The 19,432-nt window shown below is 46.0% G+C and overlaps 7 protein-coding genes across 7 annotated transcripts; 3 read left to right on the top strand and 4 right to left on the bottom strand.

Moving 5' to 3' along the window:
- Positions 1 to 421: 421 nt before the first annotated feature.
- Positions 422 to 1,331, top strand: C7974DRAFT_401441 (uncharacterized protein). Its single transcript, XM_046142602.1, has 2 exons — positions 422 to 945; positions 1,001 to 1,331. The coding sequence occupies exons 1-2, from the start codon at positions 802 to 804 to the stop codon at positions 1,058 to 1,060; spliced, it is 204 nt and encodes a 67-aa protein (XP_045994355.1). The 5' UTR covers positions 422 to 801; the 3' UTR covers positions 1,061 to 1,331.
- Positions 1,332 to 3,134: 1,803 nt separating this feature from the next.
- C7974DRAFT_41211 (uncharacterized protein) lies at positions 3,135 to 4,428 on the bottom strand. Its single transcript, XM_046143615.1, has 3 exons — positions 4,111 to 4,428; positions 3,578 to 4,058; positions 3,135 to 3,519 (listed from the first exon to the last, which is right to left on the bottom strand). The coding sequence occupies exons 1-3, from the start codon at positions 4,380 to 4,382 to the stop codon at positions 3,157 to 3,159; spliced, it is 1,116 nt and encodes a 371-aa protein (XP_045994354.1). The 5' UTR covers positions 4,383 to 4,428; the 3' UTR covers positions 3,135 to 3,156.
- Positions 4,429 to 7,529: 3,101 nt separating this feature from the next.
- Positions 7,530 to 8,283, bottom strand: C7974DRAFT_41162 (uncharacterized protein). The gene is made up of 2 exons (XM_046143582.1): positions 7,766 to 8,283; positions 7,530 to 7,636 (listed from the first exon to the last, which is right to left on the bottom strand). The coding sequence occupies exons 1-2, from the start codon at positions 8,071 to 8,073 to the stop codon at positions 7,627 to 7,629; spliced, it is 318 nt and encodes a 105-aa protein (XP_045994353.1). The 5' UTR covers positions 8,074 to 8,283; the 3' UTR covers positions 7,530 to 7,626.
- A 723-nt stretch (positions 8,284 to 9,006) lies between these two features.
- Positions 9,007 to 9,378, top strand: C7974DRAFT_296563 (uncharacterized protein; the record flags this gene model as incomplete). The annotated part of the gene is made up of 1 exon (XM_046137687.1): positions 9,007 to 9,378. A coding segment is annotated over one exon (372 nt), but the record flags the coding sequence as incomplete, so codon positions are not given.
- C7974DRAFT_401429 (uncharacterized protein) lies at positions 9,040 to 10,274 on the bottom strand. Its single transcript, XM_046142601.1, has one exon. The coding sequence runs from the start codon at positions 9,998 to 10,000 to the stop codon at positions 9,482 to 9,484; it is 519 nt and encodes a 172-aa protein (XP_045994351.1). The 5' UTR covers positions 10,001 to 10,274; the 3' UTR covers positions 9,040 to 9,481.
- A 2,731-nt stretch (positions 10,275 to 13,005) lies between these two features.
- C7974DRAFT_317640 (uncharacterized protein) lies at positions 13,006 to 13,218 on the top strand (the record flags this gene model as incomplete). Its single annotated transcript, XM_046138607.1, has 1 exon — positions 13,006 to 13,218. The coding sequence occupies one exon, from the start codon at positions 13,006 to 13,008 to the stop codon at positions 13,216 to 13,218; it is 213 nt and encodes a 70-aa protein (XP_045994350.1).
- A 5,024-nt stretch (positions 13,219 to 18,242) lies between these two features.
- On the bottom strand, positions 18,243 to 18,629 carry C7974DRAFT_379170 (uncharacterized protein; the record flags this gene model as incomplete). Its single annotated transcript, XM_046140447.1, has 1 exon — positions 18,243 to 18,629. One exon carries the CDS (start codon positions 18,627 to 18,629, stop codon positions 18,243 to 18,245), a length of 387 nt encoding a protein of 128 aa, XP_045994349.1.
- Positions 18,630 to 19,432: the final 803 nt, after the last annotated feature.

The raw sequence follows: 19,432 nt of genomic DNA, 5'->3' as shown, positions 1-19,432 counted from the left end.
GCTGGCAAAAAGAAGCCATGCCGGGTGGGCTAGCCCGTCTAGAACGAGGCTAGTGTCTTATAGTAAAGTGATAAAATCGCGAGCGCAAAAACGAGATATGATTCCAGGCAACGGTCGAAAGAAGCTGCGCTTCATAACCATTCTCTGCAGGGTAACTCGTCAAGAATAAACAAAATTGACGGACAAGTAGCATATTCAAGATGCTCAAGAGTATGTATGTCCAGGCAAGCGTAGACACAAGGGAGAGAGCAAGGCAGCAGAGACAATTGTCTGCACCCTTCCGACCTGCGTCTAACTGTTAGCTAGACTCTGCCAACAACGACCGCAGCTGTCCTCGGCTAAATATCGGTCTTATGCACGCTGCTGACAGCACCAGTCCGCACTGACATTCTCTGTCAAGCGCCTTACTAGATTCTACACTGGGCTACTTGTGTGGATCATTGTAATCATTCGCCTGCACTGAGCGTTCAGTGACCTGTTACATAAGAAAGGAGAGCAAATCTGTATTTTTGCCCGCTCCAGCACCCTGTGTGCTCCGATTCAAGCACCCGAAGTGATTTCAGATACGATCAGCTGACGAATCCAGTGCAAATCGATAGACAAGTTCACCCAATACTGCAAAAACAATGCATTAACATCATTTCGGAAGCTCCAGTACCAGCAAGGGCCCACAATCTATCTCAGCACCGCTATTATATATATTAACACCTATTCCGCCACTGCCAGAACACAATTGCAAGTCCTACACCACAGTTCTTCTACACCAACACGTGTGAAAAAGCACTATCCCAAGATCTCAACATGAGAGCTTCTGCCTCTATCCTCATGGTTGTCATGGCCACTTCTGGTCTAGCCGCCTCGATTCAAATCCGTCAGAACCAATGGGGTCCTAACACCTGCCCCACGAAGGCGCAGTGCGAAGCGTCTTGCAAAGCTGTGGGACTAGTGGGTTTTCTTTTTACCTACTTATTATGAATTTCGGCAATCTGATGTGTCCTAGGTATACGCTGCTCATAGTTGCAACAATGCTTGGACGAATTGTGCGTGCAATTATGCGTAGCTTTACAGCAACAACGGGATGTTGTAGCAATACTGCTAGATATGGGAGCACGCTAGATATGGGAGCACGCGTAGTGTGGATCAAGGAGCTTCGTTTAGTGGCGGTATGAAGGATTAGCCTTACTGGCATTCTTTTTGTTATAATAGCCCTGCGAACAGATCGAATGCATCTCTGCGGCGTAATCCTAGTTTGTATAGGAAATTGCTTATAACTGCGACTTGTTCCTTGTAAAACCGACCGCTGTCGGCCATCTTTGGCCGTGCGCTAAAGGAATACACTCCCTCTTTCTTTGCCCCTGCAAAAGGAACGCGCTCTCTTGTTCTTTGCTAATTGCTACAGCTCTTAGCGCGTCTGCGACGCGTCCCTTACGCCGCTAAGCTGCAATAGAAGGCAAAGAATAACAAACCTGCATTGCGCAGAAACCCGCTGCTTTTCTTTCCCTTTCTCTTGTCCCTCCCTTTGCTGCTGCTTTGCTTAGCCTGCTACCCTAGCTGCCTCTTCTGTTGTTATCTGTTACTGTGCCGCTACTAGACGCCAGCGCTTCCTCTCTCCAGCGACTTCCTGCTTTGCCGCAGCTGCCGAATCGCTGTCCCTACTGCTACTCTAGCCTTCCACTTTAGCTGCACCCGGACCCACGCTTATAAGCAGCAGGATTGCAGGCGCCTGCTTGAAGCCTGGCTAGCTATCTACGAAGAAGACTGCCCTCTGCGCGTGCGCACTGAGCTTAACGCTGCAGGCACCTTCCGGCTGGCCACGGCTGCAACGCGGGAGTCTTGGTTCATCGTAATGCATCCCATTGCCAACACGCCAGAAGAGCTTCTGTCAAGAAGCGCACGTCGCAAGCGTCGCGAGAAGTCATCCCAACATAGCGCCTACCTACCTCCACGCGAACATCACGATTAGGGTCCGAGTCGTCCCTAATCTGGACTAGTCCGCGACTTTGGGGGCGACTCGCCCCCCGATTCGCGCTAGTGACGACTTTGTTATCGCCTATCTAGGCTTAGCGCAGCCTTATCGAAGCGCATCATGTCTTGCACCTGTACTAGTAGGCACCTAAGAAATGACAGCTCTATATGGTCTGGCGCCCCGCAATGTTAATGAATTGAATCTCTGCAATGTCAAACTTTCCCGTAGAAAGCTCCCATATCAAGAGCACCTTCGCGCTCTCCTCAAAGACGACCTATGAAACAGTTTGTGTAGAGAATACTCCGTCCCTGGGTGTTCATAATCGCTAATTGACATCAAAGGCCTCTGGTACGGAGTACTAAATGTTTGGAAGACTGTTCAACACTCTCAGTATCCAGAGAAACGCTGGAATGAGGATCCACTGGACGGACAATTTGAACAACTATCTACGGCTAGTGGGTGATGATACAGAGCTCTGCATCCTCCATCAAGGGTAGCAGCAGCGGACTGGATGCGCTAAGTTTCTGCATAAGCCGTACTACTCGTACATTGCGGTGGAGAGGGCCCCATTCTTGATCATCGCATATTTACTATCACAGCATAATCTAGCACCGCAAAACAATGCAGTTTGATGGCCATTACTGGAACGACCGGGATTGGAAGACAGCTGCTCTGGAATGCGTCACCGTCGCAAGCTAAGCGCCAAGATAAATGCCAAGCTTCTCAACCTTACGCGAATGTTGCCTGACGTCGCATTTTGGCTTCAAACCGGCCCTGCCCACGGGATGTAATGCGCCAAGTCGACCGTTGGTATAAGGACGGCCGCGGTCGGATCAACCATCACCGCTGTGGCGCGTCGCGGGATGATCAAAGTTCGTGCTTTCACGCCAACGCGTCGCTCTCACGTCGCAATCCTCGTGTCTGTTCAATATGTGAAAGGCCTTCACGCTTCCCGTCCGCCAACGTTAAACTGAACCCGCTGAACCGAACGCGCTGGACCTCTGTGACGCTCTCATGTACCGTACATCGTTACGAAGGCAGAAGCAAGACTACTGAAGGTTCAGTCATTACGAGACGAGGCTGGAATTCGACGCGATGCGGATTGACGGTTCAGCCGTATATGCGGAGAAGATCGACGGGACTCTGACCTAGCTGAGAGTCCAATTTCTTCCCCTCACTCTTTCGTCTGATCACTCTGAAAGGCTGTTGAATGATGGTGAATCCTCATAATCAACGTCATCATCCGCAACGCGTTTCGCTGCTCTCCCTTCCTGCTCCGCGTACTGTGCCTCATCGCCTGATCTCATCTCTTCAGGAGGTGTTTCCGACCGTTTCCTTTTCATAACCACTCTAGCAAATGAATGCTTGCGCAGTGCCCGTTGAGCTCTGCTCTCTGCGACAGCAAGATATTGGCAAAGCTGTTTCCCGGTGATCTGTATCTCTGTATTATCGCTACCTAATTCCTCTCGCACAAGTTCTTCACAGGTGAAATCGCTGAGGCAGAGCCGTAGGCCAAGGGATTCGATGGGGATTCCTTCATCGTCACGGGAAATCTAGTAGGTAAGAGAATTAGGACACAAATTGCCTTGAAGTTTTCGAGATGTTATTTACCTCATCCGCGACCTCTTCGACAGCTCGTAATTCAGGCCCGTCAGCAGTTTCAAACAGTCTGGGTCGCCAGACTGACAAAGCCGCCTTGCGTGACTCTTTGCCATAGTCGATATCCAGACCAACGACGACCCGTACGCTAGCGTCCGAGTCCAAAAGATAATTCTCGGCCAACCGGCCTAGACGCTTCTTCTTTTGTGAGTATGCGACCTCGATAATGACGCCCGGATATTCTGCATCGTCATGTATAAACGACGCGTCCGACTCGTACTTTGATTTGCTAGAGGAGGCGCTAGCAGAGAACCGTAATTCGGTCGACCGGGCTGGCTGCACCTTCTGCGCGAATCGAGCGTTTCTGTCAGATCCACCACGGATCCCTTTCAACTGGGAGCGAATGTCATCCTCCAGCTTATCGATGAACAGCTCATGTATCGCAGTAGGCATGCGAACGACTAGTCTGCGCTTGTCTTCGTCGTAGTCATACCTGCCAGAACTTACTATTAGCCACGATCTCCCGAACTGCAGGGTTTACTGACCGTATTTTGTCGTTCACGAAACCCCAGAGCACCTTGTCTTGACGGATTGTATCCTGGATTCGATCGAAATCGCCTTGTGCAAGTTGAAATTCTATCCACGGACCGCAATTTGTGTGTGTTCCTGCTTGGATCTGTCTGAAAAGCGCTATGACGCGAAGCGGTCCTGCAGTGGATTTCTTGTTGGTCGACGGAGGCGTCAAAAGCTGGTGCGTACAATTAGGCGGCGGCGTGACGCGATGATGCTGCGCTACATCAGTTTGCGAATTCGACATTGTCGTATGCTGTGCTGCATTGTGGAGTTGTTCGATGGTGGATCGTTCGCACGCAACTAACGAGGCGTTCAGAACTTAGGCGCTTTGGTTGACTCAGCAACACCGACGCGGGCCCGTGCACGAAATGCGCGCGCGCATCATCAACCGCGAGAGCAAGGATTTCAATTGTTGCAATCAGCGTAATTCAAAGCGCGCAAAATATCCAATAGCGATGTCCGTCGATCAGCTGGCATTCAGCAGTGTCCACTGCTGCTGAGGCATCATGGCGACACTGTGGCCTCGACGATGGACTCGGCCAATCCCAATGACGAGCATGCTTCCAACCTCAGCGCTTCCCTGCGCGAGGTGCTGTTGCTGATCGAGCGCAACGGAGGACCGAGTCCTCGAGCCCAGCCAAAGTGCGGGGAAAGTCACCGTAGGCGTGGGCCATGCCGCCACCACCCCACCATGCTCGGCCAAGGCCAGAAATTGGCGGGCCCTCGGCGGCAAACATCCCGCGACATCCCTACCCTGATTATCCACAACATCGATTTCCACTTGAATAGCCGCACCGTAATACTACGCATTTGTCTGCCTCACGAAGCACGACGTCCGAGTGGCACAGCGACCCCGGTGCGCATCTACGGAAGGCACGACATCTCGCCAGCCTCAATTTGGAGGCGTTGAAACACCTAGATTTAGGTCAACGCACAGCCTCCATGCGGCAAGAAGTGCAAAGCATTAGCGGCTTCAACTGGGCGTATCTCATGACTATGAACCGTTGGCCATATCGCGGGTCATGTCCCCGGTTTGGTGTCGCGAATGTCATGTCGCGTCGCGCCGCGTCCCAGCGCGTGGTACCGAACGGTCGACATGTGGCCCCCCCTGAAGAGGATGACACTAAGCTGCTTACGCGTGGTGTCCTCTGTCACGGTCAAATCGTATGCGTAAGCGTATGTGCTACATGAGCCTTTCTTGTTCTAGTCGATCACCAAACTAATTACAGTCAGTGGACAAAAGTCTTGTCGCACCGGCGCGCTCAGGCCACCACCACCACTTTTGAGTGAATGTTCACAACGCTTTATCTCAACAACTACAGTCGCTTGCAGTTGCAGTTTCCGCTTGTTGCAAGTCGCCCGGTTTCTTATCCCACGCTGCTGCCTGCCTCGCTTACCGGGCACTTGTCCTCATTATCTTAGTGGCTAGTCAGACATCTCGCCTATTGGTGCAGGGAGCTTTTACACTGTCGCCGGCAGGGAAGCCTAGCTTCGAATGGAAAAGGCTGACTTTAAGCGAGACAAGGCTAGCGTGGGGTGAAAGAAAGTTTGCTCACAGAAAGCGGAAACTGCAACTGTAAGCGACTGTAACAACAGCGATATCAAAGATAGAAGACGCATCGCAGTTGGCGGATGTTGCAAAAGAAACCTTTACAACAGTAGCATTACTGTTCGCCTATCGGACGCAGCACGAGTCTGCGTGTTGCCTTTCCATTGCACTCCCACATCATCAACTTCCGCCTAAGAGCGAAGGACTCAAAGAGTGCCGTTGTGCATTGTTGAGGCGGCTGCAGACCTGGCTTCGCTCTTGCTGTTTGACCCTTTGAGAAACGTAGAAGCTCGAAGAGCATCAGCTTGGATCTTCCAAAGTGGTGCAGCAAGATCAATAAGCTGTGGTCTGAACTCTGCCAGCATCTTGCAAACTTAATCTTTAGATACGTAAGGACAAGTTAAGAGCCCTTTATCTAACTAGAAAGTTGCGTCCTTCTATTATTTCTTCTATTTAACAACAGCTAATTGCATCTCTTTACTCTGCGTATCTACCTTTATTGCTACTATATAGAAAGAAGAAGTAATTGCATACTTTGTTTTTAACTTAAAAAAGCGCACACTTAAGCACTTTGTAAACGTGCAGATAACCTTAGCAGTATTAAATAATTCTAGCTTGTACATAACTAGAACAAGTAACTCTTAATTGCGTAAACGCTAAAGTGCAAAAACTAACTAGCTCATAGCTAACTGTAGCCTCTTATGCAACTTATAATGTTTAGCACTAGCATGCGCCTATTAAGTTGTTGCACCTGTTGCGCTACAGAACACAAGGTCGAACGTCTTGTTCTAGAACAGTCTATTTAAACAGAACTTTGCAATGTCTAGATGTTAAGTTAGTATAGATGTTGTTAGCTGTCCTATCTTGTTTACTAGCATCGTGATATTAGCAAACTCTATACAAACTCTTAAATCGTCCCTCTATCCTGGCAGCATAACTTGCAGACCTTTTAACTCTGATAGCAATGTAATACCCTGTATCCTGGCGCTGAGATGTCTACGAAGCACAGTGTAAGTGAACCCACCTAGGGCTATACTGATATCCAGGACTCTTAGGGACTAACTTGCATCAGCTGCTGCGAGTGTAATAACTAATGTACTCTTATCCATCTCCTGTCTAATCTCACATGTCATTTTAAAGAAGCTTTGCAATCGCTTCTGTGTCTTGTTAGCGTTGTTAGATTGTGCACAACAAGCTTAGAAAAACTAATCGCCCTTAGGGGTGTTCCAACCCTTATAGTATATAAGCAAAGGTCTAGATATCATTTTCTCTTACATACCTTGAATTAAAGATCAGTCAGTTCTTTAAAGATCTAACTGTTCTCTGCTAGATACCATGCAATGATCACCGACACTGAGGCTTCCTTAGGTGGCAAGGTGCTGCGCATCATCTCCTCCACGTCTGGGTTCATGATTGGAGGGTTGCTGAATTGTAGTCCGGATGACTAAATGAGATAGATCTAGCGTTTGAGGCTGGCTGAAGGTTATCAAAGGACGGAAAAAGGGATGGAAGCATCTACGTCCCTAGGGTTTCAACGATATCACGGGTGTTGCGCTTCGAACAACGTTGTCGTAAAAGCCCCACCTTCACGTGCAGCGGTTTTCGCCCAGCTGCGGGGTACGCAGGAGACCGTACGACGTGATGATATGACGCCAAAGACCACGTACAGCGCGCGCATGCATGAAAAATGCATCTCTGACGTGGATAGCTTGAGACCAGTCGAATCAGCCTGACACAACCATCCATGTCAGTGCTCTATGAGGGGAGTCGTTAACGGTGAGGAGCCTTCTGTAATTGCGAAAATGAAGAACAGATAAATTAACAAGTTTTACGATACCAAAGCTTGTTGAGTACCGTATCGTGTCGTCCCTGTGCAGTTTCTCAACTACTAGCGGCTACCGGTTGGTTATCCAGGTGCTACGAAAGGCAACCCAATAGACTATGCAAATCTACGAGCGAGTGAGCCTGACGAATGATGTCTTAGCAACACACCAAAGATAGAGCGCCTTTCTCCACTACGGTACCACCTTCTCGGATGCACTTGACAGCTGGCGGGTCACACGGCCTTTCGAACGTACACTGCGTCTCGACATACTATTCGACAACAGAAGTTGTACCTGACGATAATGGACCGCATAAATGACAGACGAAAGCAGCATACCAGACAGGATAGCCCCTTCAGTATCGGATTATCGTCATTGAGCGATTCAGATGTTGCGGGATGGGGTAGGATTTTCGCCCTCGTACCTGCTCTTAGGTATGACTCTTCCGCTTGAACGTCCAAACTTGCCGGTCTGGAGTGTGGCGTATCGTTACAACAAGCGACTGGGGACATGAAAGCGGTAGTGGTTCCAAGAATAATATGACTTAGTGAAAAAAGTTGCATCTGTTCAGGTCGTTGTAGTGTAGTGCTTGAGAAAGCACCTCATGCGCTGCTATAACGTGCGAACGTAGGATCTTGTGAACCGCATGAGCTTCCAATGTTACACAGAATCGCACGTTCACAAAGGGAAGCAAGAGTACAGACCCTATCATCAGGGATCTTCTGACGTCAGGGTGCACGAAGAGAGCGGGGTCATCGGCTGCCCAGTGAACCCTGATCATTATATTTCACCACTGACCCTCGCAAGCTCCATTGTTTTGCGTCGTGTTATACTGTACCTTATTTTGCATAGAAATGTTTGATCAATCCAACATGAAATCCACCTCTTCATTGGCGAAAGAATGGGCAACTCTCGGAAGAGACCTATACTCAGTTTCGAGTGCAGAGGAAAAGGAGGTGGCCGATTTTGTATGAAACAGCCTCTTTGAAGGGGACGCGGAAGGCAAAGATCACTTTGTGGAATGTTTCTTTGAAAACAAACGTCCTACTGGGCAACGTCAACTCCAAACCAACAAGGAAGAATGCCAGATAACTGGAAGTGAGGGTAAGTTCCACCAAATCATAGGATTAGACGACAAAGATCACGAACTGATCCTGCTAATTGGGCTTTCCGATGGCTTGAACGTCAGAGAGTTCGTCGTCATATTGAACACACTCCCTTCAGAGATCTCAGCGCTAGCGATGCTGAGACATCAGGTAGAAACATTCTTCAGTTTTGGGCCTGATTTGGCGTCGTTTGTCTTCGGGAAACTTCAGGGATTTGCGGACGCGGGATCGAATAAGCTGACCCAGTCGAAGTTCAATGTTGTCCTATCTGGGATTAACTCAAGACCGTTATCGCAGTGGTCTTCACTTTACCCTTAGAATTCTTGCAAAATGGCGGCAACACTAGTACTTCTCTTTGCAGCTCCACGGGACAGTGAATCTCTATTCTCTGCTGTAAAGACACAGTCTCGCTCTCTCGGCGGTCTTCCGACATTGGATCATATACTTAGAACACCGTCTGCGTCGCTCGACACTGCGTATCGAAGAGCTAAGCAAGATGCTTTCGGAGACGGAAAACGTACGACGGTCATGTCAGTAAACCTGACAGACGTGCATATCTTTGAGCTTGTGGAGCAGGGCAGAGCTCAACTACATTTTAGTTTTGCACACGTGTTCGTTATTGCTGTCGGCCCAGAAGGAGCGGTCATTTGGCAGTCGTGGGGGAAATTTGGCTATCGGCTGGACGAATATCTCAACCGAGGTGGAGAACGGCTCCGGGATTGGCAAGAAGCGGACCAGTTTGTGAACGACTTCACACAAGTAGTCAGTGGCAAGGTAAGTGAGAACCCCGCGTTGCCTACGTCTGTGCTCAGTCTGTGTAGGGTATCTGGACGGCCAAGCGGAACAAACTCTACGAAAAATTGTTTCACATCGACCTCAACCAGAAAGTACTGACAGCAGACGCTGAGGGATCTGCTTGGACAATCCAATATCCATACGTCCCGTTGCGGTCCCAACTTTGGAGCATCAGGCCATCGACTCCATGCTTGCGAAGCCATGTCGATGTCTTCCGCTTTACGCCGTGTTCCTTCGACAGATGGCGTCTCAAGATTTCAACGCTCGTTGTCTTCTGTCCACAGTGCTTGCACATCATGCCAAGATGCTTGAAGAGATGCGGGTGGGGAGGGGAATGATCTGGTCGCAGGCGAAGCTCCTTCGGTCCTAGGATGGTGAATGGTCTCAAGAGTCGGCTTAGCTCTCTTGCTGAATCCTTGGAGTATTGATGTTTATCTACAACATGGTCTACAAGCGGCTTGATAGAGCCGCTGAGCGCAAACTGGCATATACGACAGATGATGACAGGTTCCGGCTCATTGAAGTAGAGATTAAGTTGTTCTAAAAGCTCCGTTACAGGTTGCGCAGGAGCGAAGGATTGACTCGCCATGGCGACCGTTTAGCGAAGAGACGTTCTGACATGCAACGTCTGACTCAACAAGCGACCTTCAGAGGGACGCACTGTTGGCACGTTGATGTGAAGAGAAGAACTTGTGGCAATCACGCGTGGTAAAAGTATTGAAGGGGTGGCCCGTGCACGGGGCGCGTTCCCGAAAGTAGCTTAGTTTTGGAATGGGGGGGCATTCCGTAACGGAATACCTGAGTAGGGCCCACCGCCCACCCTCTTAACTTAAGCATCTTAGTTAATTTAACTACCCTAGTTATTTATTATCTTTTCTCTATATAACTTCTTCTAGCTTGTATTAGTTCCTAGTTTGCTTTTTTTTTTTTTTTTAGTACTTCTTAGTAAAATAGCTTTTTACTTAGCTTTTATTTTATACTTTAGTTTTTTATAAACTTAGAAATAGACACAACTTACTACCTAAATTATAGATACTCTAACTATAGCTTAGTTTAACTTTTACTTTCTATTCTTTCTACTCTATATATACTACTTTTCTATTTCTTTTCTATTTCTCTTATTCTATTCTTCTATACTCTTCTATTTCTCTTGTTCTACTCTTCTATACTCTTTTTCTTCTTCTATTATATAATTCTATACTTTTCTTCTTGTTTTCTCTAGATTTCTATAAATATGCTTTGCTATGTTATATAATTTAATACATCTTGCTTTAAGCTCTATATTTTCTTATCTCTCCTGATTACTATTTAGAGTATTTTTAAGCTATTGTTTAGCCCTAAAATACTATTTTACATACTTAACTATTAGCTTTATTATCTTATTAGCTTTTCAATATTAATATAGAACTCTATGCTATTATAAATTACTATTTAAACTTTCTAAGATTACTATGTACACTATTTAAGATTACTATTTAAACTGTCTAAAATTACATTTAAGCTTGTTATTACTCTATTACCTTGTCCTTGCTACTTTAGCTTAACTATCTTTAAATTTAAATATACCTTATTATTCTATTTTGTTTTAACTAACTTACTCTATTAAAACTTAAAAATTTATATAAACCTATAATCCTGTTTGAATCTATACAATTTATTTTAACCTATAACCCTGTTTAAATCTCTAAACTCTATTAATATCTCTATCTTTGTCTAGTTTAGCAATTCTACACTAGATAGTTCTAATAAATAAAACACTATCTATATATAGTAGTTACTAGACTATACTTAATAAATCTAGTTTATACTATAAGTTCTCTATATTTACTTGAATTATTTATAGCTTTTCCTTAATATAACAAGCTTTAAGTAGTTAAATTAACCTATAACCCTAAATAAACTAAACATCAAGCTTATATATTATCTTTAAAAGTTAAACTCTATATTCTTGATATGATTTATTATAGGTATCAAGTATATAGTAGTTATATGTTTCTTTATAAACTATATACTTTATAGAAATATTAAGTAATACTATTAGTTATTATAGTTACTAGAAAAAATAAAGTATCTTTAAAATGCTCTAGACAGTATAAAAAGAATAGATATAACCCTAACTCTAATATAAACAAGGTCTCTAAATAACATTATAAGTTATTTAACTCTATGCAGCGCTAGCATATAGCAGTATATAGCAGACTGTAGTAGACTATAGCAGACTGTAGCAGACTATAGTGTGGTCTTGGCAAAAGTAGACAAGCTGCCTGTGTAGACAACTTGTCTGTGAGGTACGTTGCGAGTTTCTGCGGCACAGTTGACTAAAAATAGCTTTATCTCTTTATAAGAACATCCGAGACACATTAGCTGCAGAGGCCTACTTAACCTACCCTCTCCTCTAGATCCTCTGAATCGCTTCTTTGCTTCCTCCACAAACATGTTCACAACTACCTCCTGTGTCCTAACAGCCCTTACAAGCCTGCAGTCGCTGCCGGTAGAAGTGCTAAGGAATATCGCTCTTTACCTACCCTCTAGCGCAGCCCTTGCGTTCACTCTTACCTGCCGCTCTATTTATACCGCGTGCGATGATTAGGCTACATAGAAAGCTCTTCTTGCTGCCTAACCTATACTAGCGCATTCTTACCGCACTATCTTGTCTTCGCGTCCTGCGTTAGAGACGTGGAAGCGCTATATCGTGGCTGATGCTTTAGCTTATAAGCGCTAACCACTTAACAGGAAAGATATAGAGCGCTGGCTACTATACTTGATTGCTATGCACTATATGTTATATAAAACTAACGCTTGTCGCAAAGTAGCCTGCTATTAGCTAACAACACAACCTTTGCCTGCGTAGATCCTGTCTTCTAGTCCGCAGATACAGTTATCCTCTACCAGCTGTGCAATGTTATCTGCAGCGCTTCTGTTCCCACTAACGCTGCTGTAGGCAACTGCACCAAAGCAACGCCAACTTCTACCACAAGCCTAGAGTGCTTAAGTAATACTTATGCTTGGCGCCTTACACAAGCTGCTAGCTTCTGTCTCTCTGCTCAAATGCTCTCTAGGCATACGCCTCGCAACAATAAGAAACCACCATGTCTTGTGCAGACTATGCGGTGGTTGCCTCTTGCTAACCACATTAGACATGGCAGCAAGACAACAAATCCGCAGCGTTAGGCTGTCATTCTCCACGCCCTAGCGAATCGCGTGGTGGGATTCTTCTATAGGGAGCTGTGTTAGGCGCTTGCGCACAATGCTACATGCACTGGAAGCGTGGCTGGGCTTTTGCTGCTGCCAGCTACCTATATAATCCCCTTGCCCACGCTCTATAAGCTACCCGCACCCTTTGCGTTAGATAGACTTGAACAATTTAGCACTTGCTATCTCCGCACTATAACTAAGCCTACATTCTTTACTAATAATGAATAGACAGGGTACAGCAGCCTAAACGTTGGAACACAGATCTAATTTAATAGAGTTAGGGGCAATAACAGTAATGTAACAAGCAATCACTTAGACAAGTTCCCTAACAGCCACTTTCCCTTTCAAGTAGAGCGTGTTATACGCTTCTAGTTGGTTTAAGAGTAGGATAATAGCAACATGTACCTACTGCAGTCTAACTATTTCTATACGCAAGCTTCTCTCTATGCGCTTCAAGTAACAGTAAATAGAATCACTAGACGCCTTAAGATCGCGCGCAACAATCTTTTCCACTCACACTGGCCAGTGCGCGATGCGGTCATCACACCATTTAGGATAGTGGAGGCAGTGCATGTACCGGGATACTGGACGTGGTTGTGGAAATGCAAATAGTCTGAGACAAATGCTTGATGTCTTGGTTAAATACTTCAGGGCACCTTATCTACTTGCCTTCTAGTGTAGCGAGCGTACGCCTGCCTACCTGCTAAGCTTAGATAGTCGCCTGCCTTTTAACTAAATTTACTACGCACTTCCTTCGCCTAGTCAGCCTCCTGTTTCTTAGAAGACTAAAGATAGCCTAACCGCCTATCACGTAAGCAATCTATAATGCCTCCAACCAGGTCTTTAAATAACTGTTAAAATTCTCTGCTGTCACTCGCGTATTATAAAACAAATAACAGTTTAATAGCGCCCTGCATAGTAGGGTAAGCTTGCGGGAACAAATGCCTAAGGAGCTTGCACTTATAGAGCAAAAGATAGAAAGATGCTAGTTAGTATTAATTCTTGTTAAAAGATATAGGTTACACCTAGAGATGCTGCCTAAGCTATAACGCACGTTTGCTACATAGGGAAGGTTAGCAAAGGTGCAGTATAGGATGTTTTTTATGCACGTACACAAGCTGCGCTAATGCTAATCTAAGACTATTCCATTCGTTTTGTCAAATTAACGTCTTTATACTGCGCTGCTTTAGTTACTCCTTCTATAGATTAAGTAGACAACAAGGCCTCGTTTAGATCTATGCTAAACGCTATAGACAAAAGTAGGCTGCAACTGCTAATAGCTAGGTACATTGCGCTGGTAAAGATTAGGAGAAGCTTTATGCTAACTATAGGCGCAAAACAAGGCCTTTAGTAGTAGGATAAAGACATAGACAATCTAGTTATCTCGACTTACTAGCTGTTAAAGCTTTATACTACATATTATACTAGAAGCGGACTTATGCTAGCTATTACAGACAGATTATGTGGCTGTGTCTTCTCTAGGCATAAGCTTGTGCAGCAGCATTGTCTATACCCTGTTTCTAGACGTACGGCGTAGCTTATAGCTTATATTAGATATATTTAGTGTTATAAACACTTGTTGCCTAGAGTTAAGCGGTTAAGCAACAAAAAGAGGCACAGTGCGGCAGAGTAAGACAGCAGTAAGCAGGCAGCACTGCAACACCGCAACACCCTAGCATGGTTACAATATCAACAATCCCCAAGAAAAGGAACAAGAAAGGCGACTAGTCCTGTAATTTCCTTGTTGCGCCCTAGGCGCTGTTAAGGCTAACTTGGGCAGAAGCTGTTTAGAGCACTGCTATATAAGAGGAGACATCCCCTAATTTAAAAATAAACAAACAAAGTCCTTTCTACTTCTATAGTCTCTAAAGACCTAAGCCTTGATTCGCCTGTCTTAACTACTACTATACCCTGCTCCCAACAAAGATGCGTTTCTACAAAGCCGTTGTCCTCCTTAGCCCTCTCCTTCTCTCCTTAGCTTCTGCTAAGTGCTACAATAACAAAATCCGAAATATAAACACCTAACTAGCACACAATAACATTCGAAATGTTGCTAAGTTCCTATAGGGCACGCTTATAGGAAGACAGGAGCATAGAACCTGCGTTATAGACACTGCAAACGGCAGCTAGTGGTACTTTAGCATTCAGAGCATAACAGACTTAGAGCAGCAAGTAACGGAGAACAAGATCGACGCATATCTTACCCGAGAGGTAAATAGTTGCAAGAAGCATAGAGGATTTCGCAGGGAGGGCAATATAGAATACAAGTACGTGTGCCCTAATGCAGATAGAGACAAAGGCATTACACTAACAGCTGGCTTTTAGCGCCGATCCTAACAATAGTGTTTGCTATAATGCTTATTATATCAGTCAGCACTCACGCAGACAAAGCGCCGCAGCGCAGGGTAGCAAGGTTGTCTTCGTCCCTATCTCGGGCCCCATACTATCCCAAGCGGCGATGCAGGCTAAGGAGGTAGCAGCGTAGAGATGCATAGTAGACAAGCGCTGCTATTGTTCTAGCAGTAGCAATTTAGAAAGTTAATGCTACCTTTTAGATTATTTTATATTACTATCGCTGTTTGGAAACAATACGTGTCCTGCTAAACTATAGTATATTGCTCTAGATACTATAAGTATATATGCAATGTGTTATTTAAATATCCGCCGCCTGAAGTAGCTTACGTAGACCTAGGTTGTTTAAGCGGGATAAGACAAAGGAACAGTAGGAGGGACAAAGGTCTCCAGGCTTCTACAACAAGCTCTTAACCAGCCTTCCTCTAGTCTTCTGCGGCGATCTCTCTCTCGCTGCAAGACAGAGAGAAGACAAAGAAACTCCCTAAGGATTATATGCAAACAAAGTAGCAGGGCAATAGCGCAAGAGACTATATTCAGACATAAAGACGTTTCTGCCCTTTTGCTGCGCCACTATGCTTCTCGCGTTCCCTAAGCGCTAGCTACGCGTCCTATGCGTAGGGCCAATACGCCGCCTACGCCTCTCTCCTTGAACCCCAATGCTGTGCCTGCGATCTTTTCTTATAACTTGCTAGATAACCTAGCATAGAAGACCTAGTGTCGCGAGAAGGACCAAGGGGGCGCAGTGTCTGCGGAGACTATCTCCCTAAGCGCAGCAACTGCACAGACCTGTAGTTGCGTCGTATTGCCAGCAACATTCTAAGAGAATCACCAATACTACTCTTGAGTTCTTCCCAAGGGCTGCATTTGACTCTAGTCTGTCCTTCCTCCTCTGCAGCACAATAACCGCTCCCTTGCCGCACGTTACTACACCTGCAGGCAAAGCCTCAACAATACCTGCTATAATGTCAAATTCCACTTCTACTCCACCAGCCTTCCGCTTGTCGCTCTACGTGACGCTTTCTTTAGTCTTTATAGCTATTGCTTTCCTTCTATATGCAGCACTTCTTATATCCTAACATAGAAGGCTAAGGAAATAGGATAGAACGCCTATTAGACACCGCCAGAATCCACCACCTGTGCCTAAGAAGGACCTGCACATATCGAAAGCATCTGTTAGCTTGTTTAGATGCGCAATAGCATATAACAGCGTTGCGCGTAGCAGCCAGGTTCATAGCTACTAGGTTGCTTACCCTAAACGAGCCAGTCAGAGCGCAACATGCAGCGCGCACCAAGCTCTATAAGGCACAGAGGCGCTAGAAGCTGTGCGCACGCCGTACCTCCATATACAAGAGCAGCCTATTGCTATAGACAAGTCGCCAGTAGATTATAGAAGCCCCTTCCGGTAGAAACGCGAGCCCACAAGACAACTTAGCCTAGACTTGGAAAGTGCTTGGCCTCGACCTTTATACGCCGCTTTAATAGAATAGGAGCAGGAACGTTTGCTTGCGTTACGGCTGTAGAAGAGCCCTAGCGATAACTCGAGTAGTCTGTATTCACGGCCGAGTTCGTGGTGCAGTCTCCCTAACACAGAAGAACGTGGAGTAGAGGGCCTAGAGTCCAGTTTAGGAGCGGGACCAGGGCCAACAATCCAATCAGGTGCAGTTCCCTCGCGTAGATGCAGCATACCGCCCCCTGCTCACACGCAAGAAGGGCTTAGTTGCGAACAGGGCTCAGTTGCAGACTAGGCACTGCCAAGAGAGATAGAGTAGAAAGTTCGCAGTAACCTGCAGTATAGTACGGCTCTGGCCACGTTTCACCCTCACAGTTCCTGCTTTCAGTCGCACTTTTTCCACTTAACATAACTGAGCGCTAGTTGTGCCTTCTCCGTGTAGAAATCCAAGCGCTAGCTCCGCCACCTCCTTGCGACGCTGTAGGCACCGACCGTGCCTTGTGCTGCGCTAGGAGGCTTATAATCCCAGCAACTGCAGTCTGCGCCCGAAGCTCGACTGATGTTCTACAATTATATAGAGGGGACTAACCTCCTGGTTTACAAGCAGGGCGCCGCTCTGCTAATCAACAGCTAGGAGTATTACAATCCCTCAGACCTCCTAAACTGCAGACTATAACTGTTACTGCTTGCACCGCTAAGATTCCGCTTGACTGCAGAGTACCTTCCCCTATATACACCTTTTGCGCAACAGGTACTGATCCTAATATAGAGAAGGAAGCCATTTCGCGATGCATTCAGGCACAACGATCCACACTGCCACAGCTGTGCGTTTCATCTCGGTCCGACCTGTGTTGATTCAGATTGCCAGTCGGTCTCCGCGATGCCGCCCATCGACTGATTTGCTTCCTAACAGTATAGTCCCTAGCAAAGATATCAGTATTCCATAGGACTAGGATAAGGGCCTGAACTTAGGCTTCCTCCTAATTCTGTCGGACAGCACCATCCCAAAGACCTGAATCTAGCACTACGTTCGCTCCTGAAGCGTCGACATCCTCATAAAACCAGTAAGGGGGGAGCTCCTAGACATCTACCTTGCGGTAAGGCAATTTAATAGGTGGTTAGCCCTGGAAGGCACAGCTAGAGGTAAGATCAAGGGAAGAAGACTTTAGATATCAATGTTAAGGCACAAGGGAGAACCTGCAGTGTGCAAGAGATAAGAGACGCAGTGTGCAAGAGATAAGAGACGCAGTATGCAAGAGATAAGAGACGCAGTGTGCAAGAGATAAGAGACGTAGTGTGCAAGAGATAAGAGACGCAGTATACTTCTATTCTAGGCATTAGTTACCTTATATCTCTTACAATTATACTACAACGCTCTATCTAAATACTATTATAGCTGCGAAATACTAACCTTAGAAACCCTACTGCATTTTTGCGTAAGCCTCTTGGTTCTCAACATCTATGCAGAAGTTCCTCGCGGCTCTGCAGCCTTAGATCGCTATTCTGCAGGCTATCTTAATTCCCCTGCACTACTTAAACCCATTGCAACTCTTGAAGCAATTGATTGCTTACCCCCTTGTGCTCCATGCGAATTCCTACTCCTACCGCGTTAGTTACTGTGCTCGATAAGGAGCGTCTTTCTTCAAATGTCGCCTTACTAGTCTTCTAGCCCTGACCCCACTAGTACCTCTATTAGCTTTATTACTTACTATAGCTTTTTCTTCTTATAGCTGGATAGCTAGGCTTAGTGTATAAGATATACTAGGTTATTATTAGTAAAGTACACGTCTTTGCCGCTCCAAGCCGCCTAGTGCGCGTTGCTGCAGTGCTTCTACATCCTGCTCTTGTTCGCGGTGCAGAAGCCGCAGTCGCTAGTGATCCTGCATCGATAGACGTCCAACGGCTCGCCCAGCTGCTCGATCGGCGGCCCCAGCGGCGCGGGCAGCTCAACATCTCGCGGCGCGGCGATCCGCCATTGCCGGCAGTGCTCTACGATGGATTCCCTCTCTTTGCTCGCCACGCCGTGCTGGTCGCGCAGGTGCACATCGACGTTCTGTATCCCTGTAGCGTGCTCCTTGCAGACTAGCACCTGATAGCGCTGGAGGTAGCAGAAGCGCTCTTGCACGTTGTTGATTGTGATCTTGCTCGCGCGCGGTCGCTTGCGGTGCTGCGCTGCGGTTGGCGTTGCGGGTGGCTGCGCAGTCCAGCAGAGCTCCATGCTTGGCAAGTTAACCCTAAGAAACCCTAAGATGACCCCAAGTGCAGCAACGCAAGCCAAGAAATGCAGAAACAAAGGCTAGGGCGCGATAGAGCAGATGATTCTTGGCAGGTTTTGTATAGAACACGTCGCGCGAGCAGCGCAGCTTAGGGGTATGATCGGGGGTCGAAGGCGCGATGTTCGCCCCCTACGGCGGGCCCGATTCGGCCGCGCAACCCTAGCGCTACGCCCGCTTCGGCGATGTTCGGGCCCGATCGCGCGCGTCATATCGGCTAGGTTTTATATAGAATATATTACGCAAGTAGCATAGCTTAGGGGTATAATTAGAGGTTAAAAGTTATAATATTTGCTCTCTATAGCAGGCCTAATTAGAACGCGTAACTCTAGTGCTAGACCTAGTTTAGTAATAATTAGGCCTAATTATATATATTATATTAGCTAGGTAGCTTAGTAAGCGCCTTAGAAATAATAATCTTAACTACTATAATTAGTAGGATTAATTATACTAAGCAAGTTAATTAATATAAGGTCTAGACTAGCTAGTAGTCTAGAAAGGCTACTAAGCTAAGTAATCTCTAAAACTAGATTAATAAAACTATTTTAGCTAATCTTATAGTACTAGCTTTAATTAAAATAATTAATTAAGATAAGTTAATACTTTAAGCCCTTATTTAAATTCTTAAAGATAATCTAGCTTCTACTAATACTAATACTATAGCTCTAGTTAGGTAGTAATACTAATTATACTTTAATAAAGCTAGGATAGAATAAATAAATACTAATAAGTAGTTTAATAAGTAGTA

Source organism: Boeremia exigua, assembly GCF_020726555.1.
Source record: "Boeremia exigua strain MPI-SDFR-AT-0100 chromosome Unknown C7974scaffold_10, whole genome shotgun sequence".
Classification (NCBI taxonomy): Eukaryota; Fungi; Ascomycota; class Dothideomycetes; order Pleosporales; family Didymellaceae; genus Boeremia; species Boeremia exigua.
Note: the sequence above shows the minus strand (reverse complement) of the source record. Positions and strands in the feature narration are given on the sequence as shown.

Excerpts from the sequence above, each read along its gene's own strand:
- C7974DRAFT_401441 (XM_046142602.1), top strand. The coding sequence starts at position 802 with ATGAGAGCTTCTGCCTCTATCCTCATGGTTGTCATGGCCACTTCTGGT. Across the intron at positions 946-1,000 it reads CTTGCAAAGCTGTGGGACTA|GTATACGCTGCTCATAGTTG; the intron begins GTGGGTTTTCTT and ends GATGTGTCCTAG.
- C7974DRAFT_41211 (XM_046143615.1), bottom strand. The coding sequence starts at position 4,382 with ATGTCGAATTCGCAAACTGATGTAGCGCAGCATCATCGCGTCACGCCG. Across the intron at positions 4,059-4,110 it reads TTCGTGAACGACAAAATACG|GTATGACTACGACGAAGACA; the intron begins GTCAGTAAACCC and ends AAGTTCTGGCAG. Across the intron at positions 3,520-3,577 it reads TCGAAGAGGTCGCGGATGAG|ATTTCCCGTGACGATGAAGG; the intron begins GTAAATAACATC and ends CTTACCTACTAG.
- C7974DRAFT_401429 (XM_046142601.1), bottom strand. The coding sequence starts at position 10,000 with ATGGCGAGTCAATCCTTCGCTCCTGCGCAACCTGTAACGGAGCTTTTA.
- C7974DRAFT_41162 (XM_046143582.1), bottom strand. The coding sequence starts at position 8,073 with ATGCAACTTTTTTCACTAAGTCATATTATTCTTGGAACCACTACCGCT.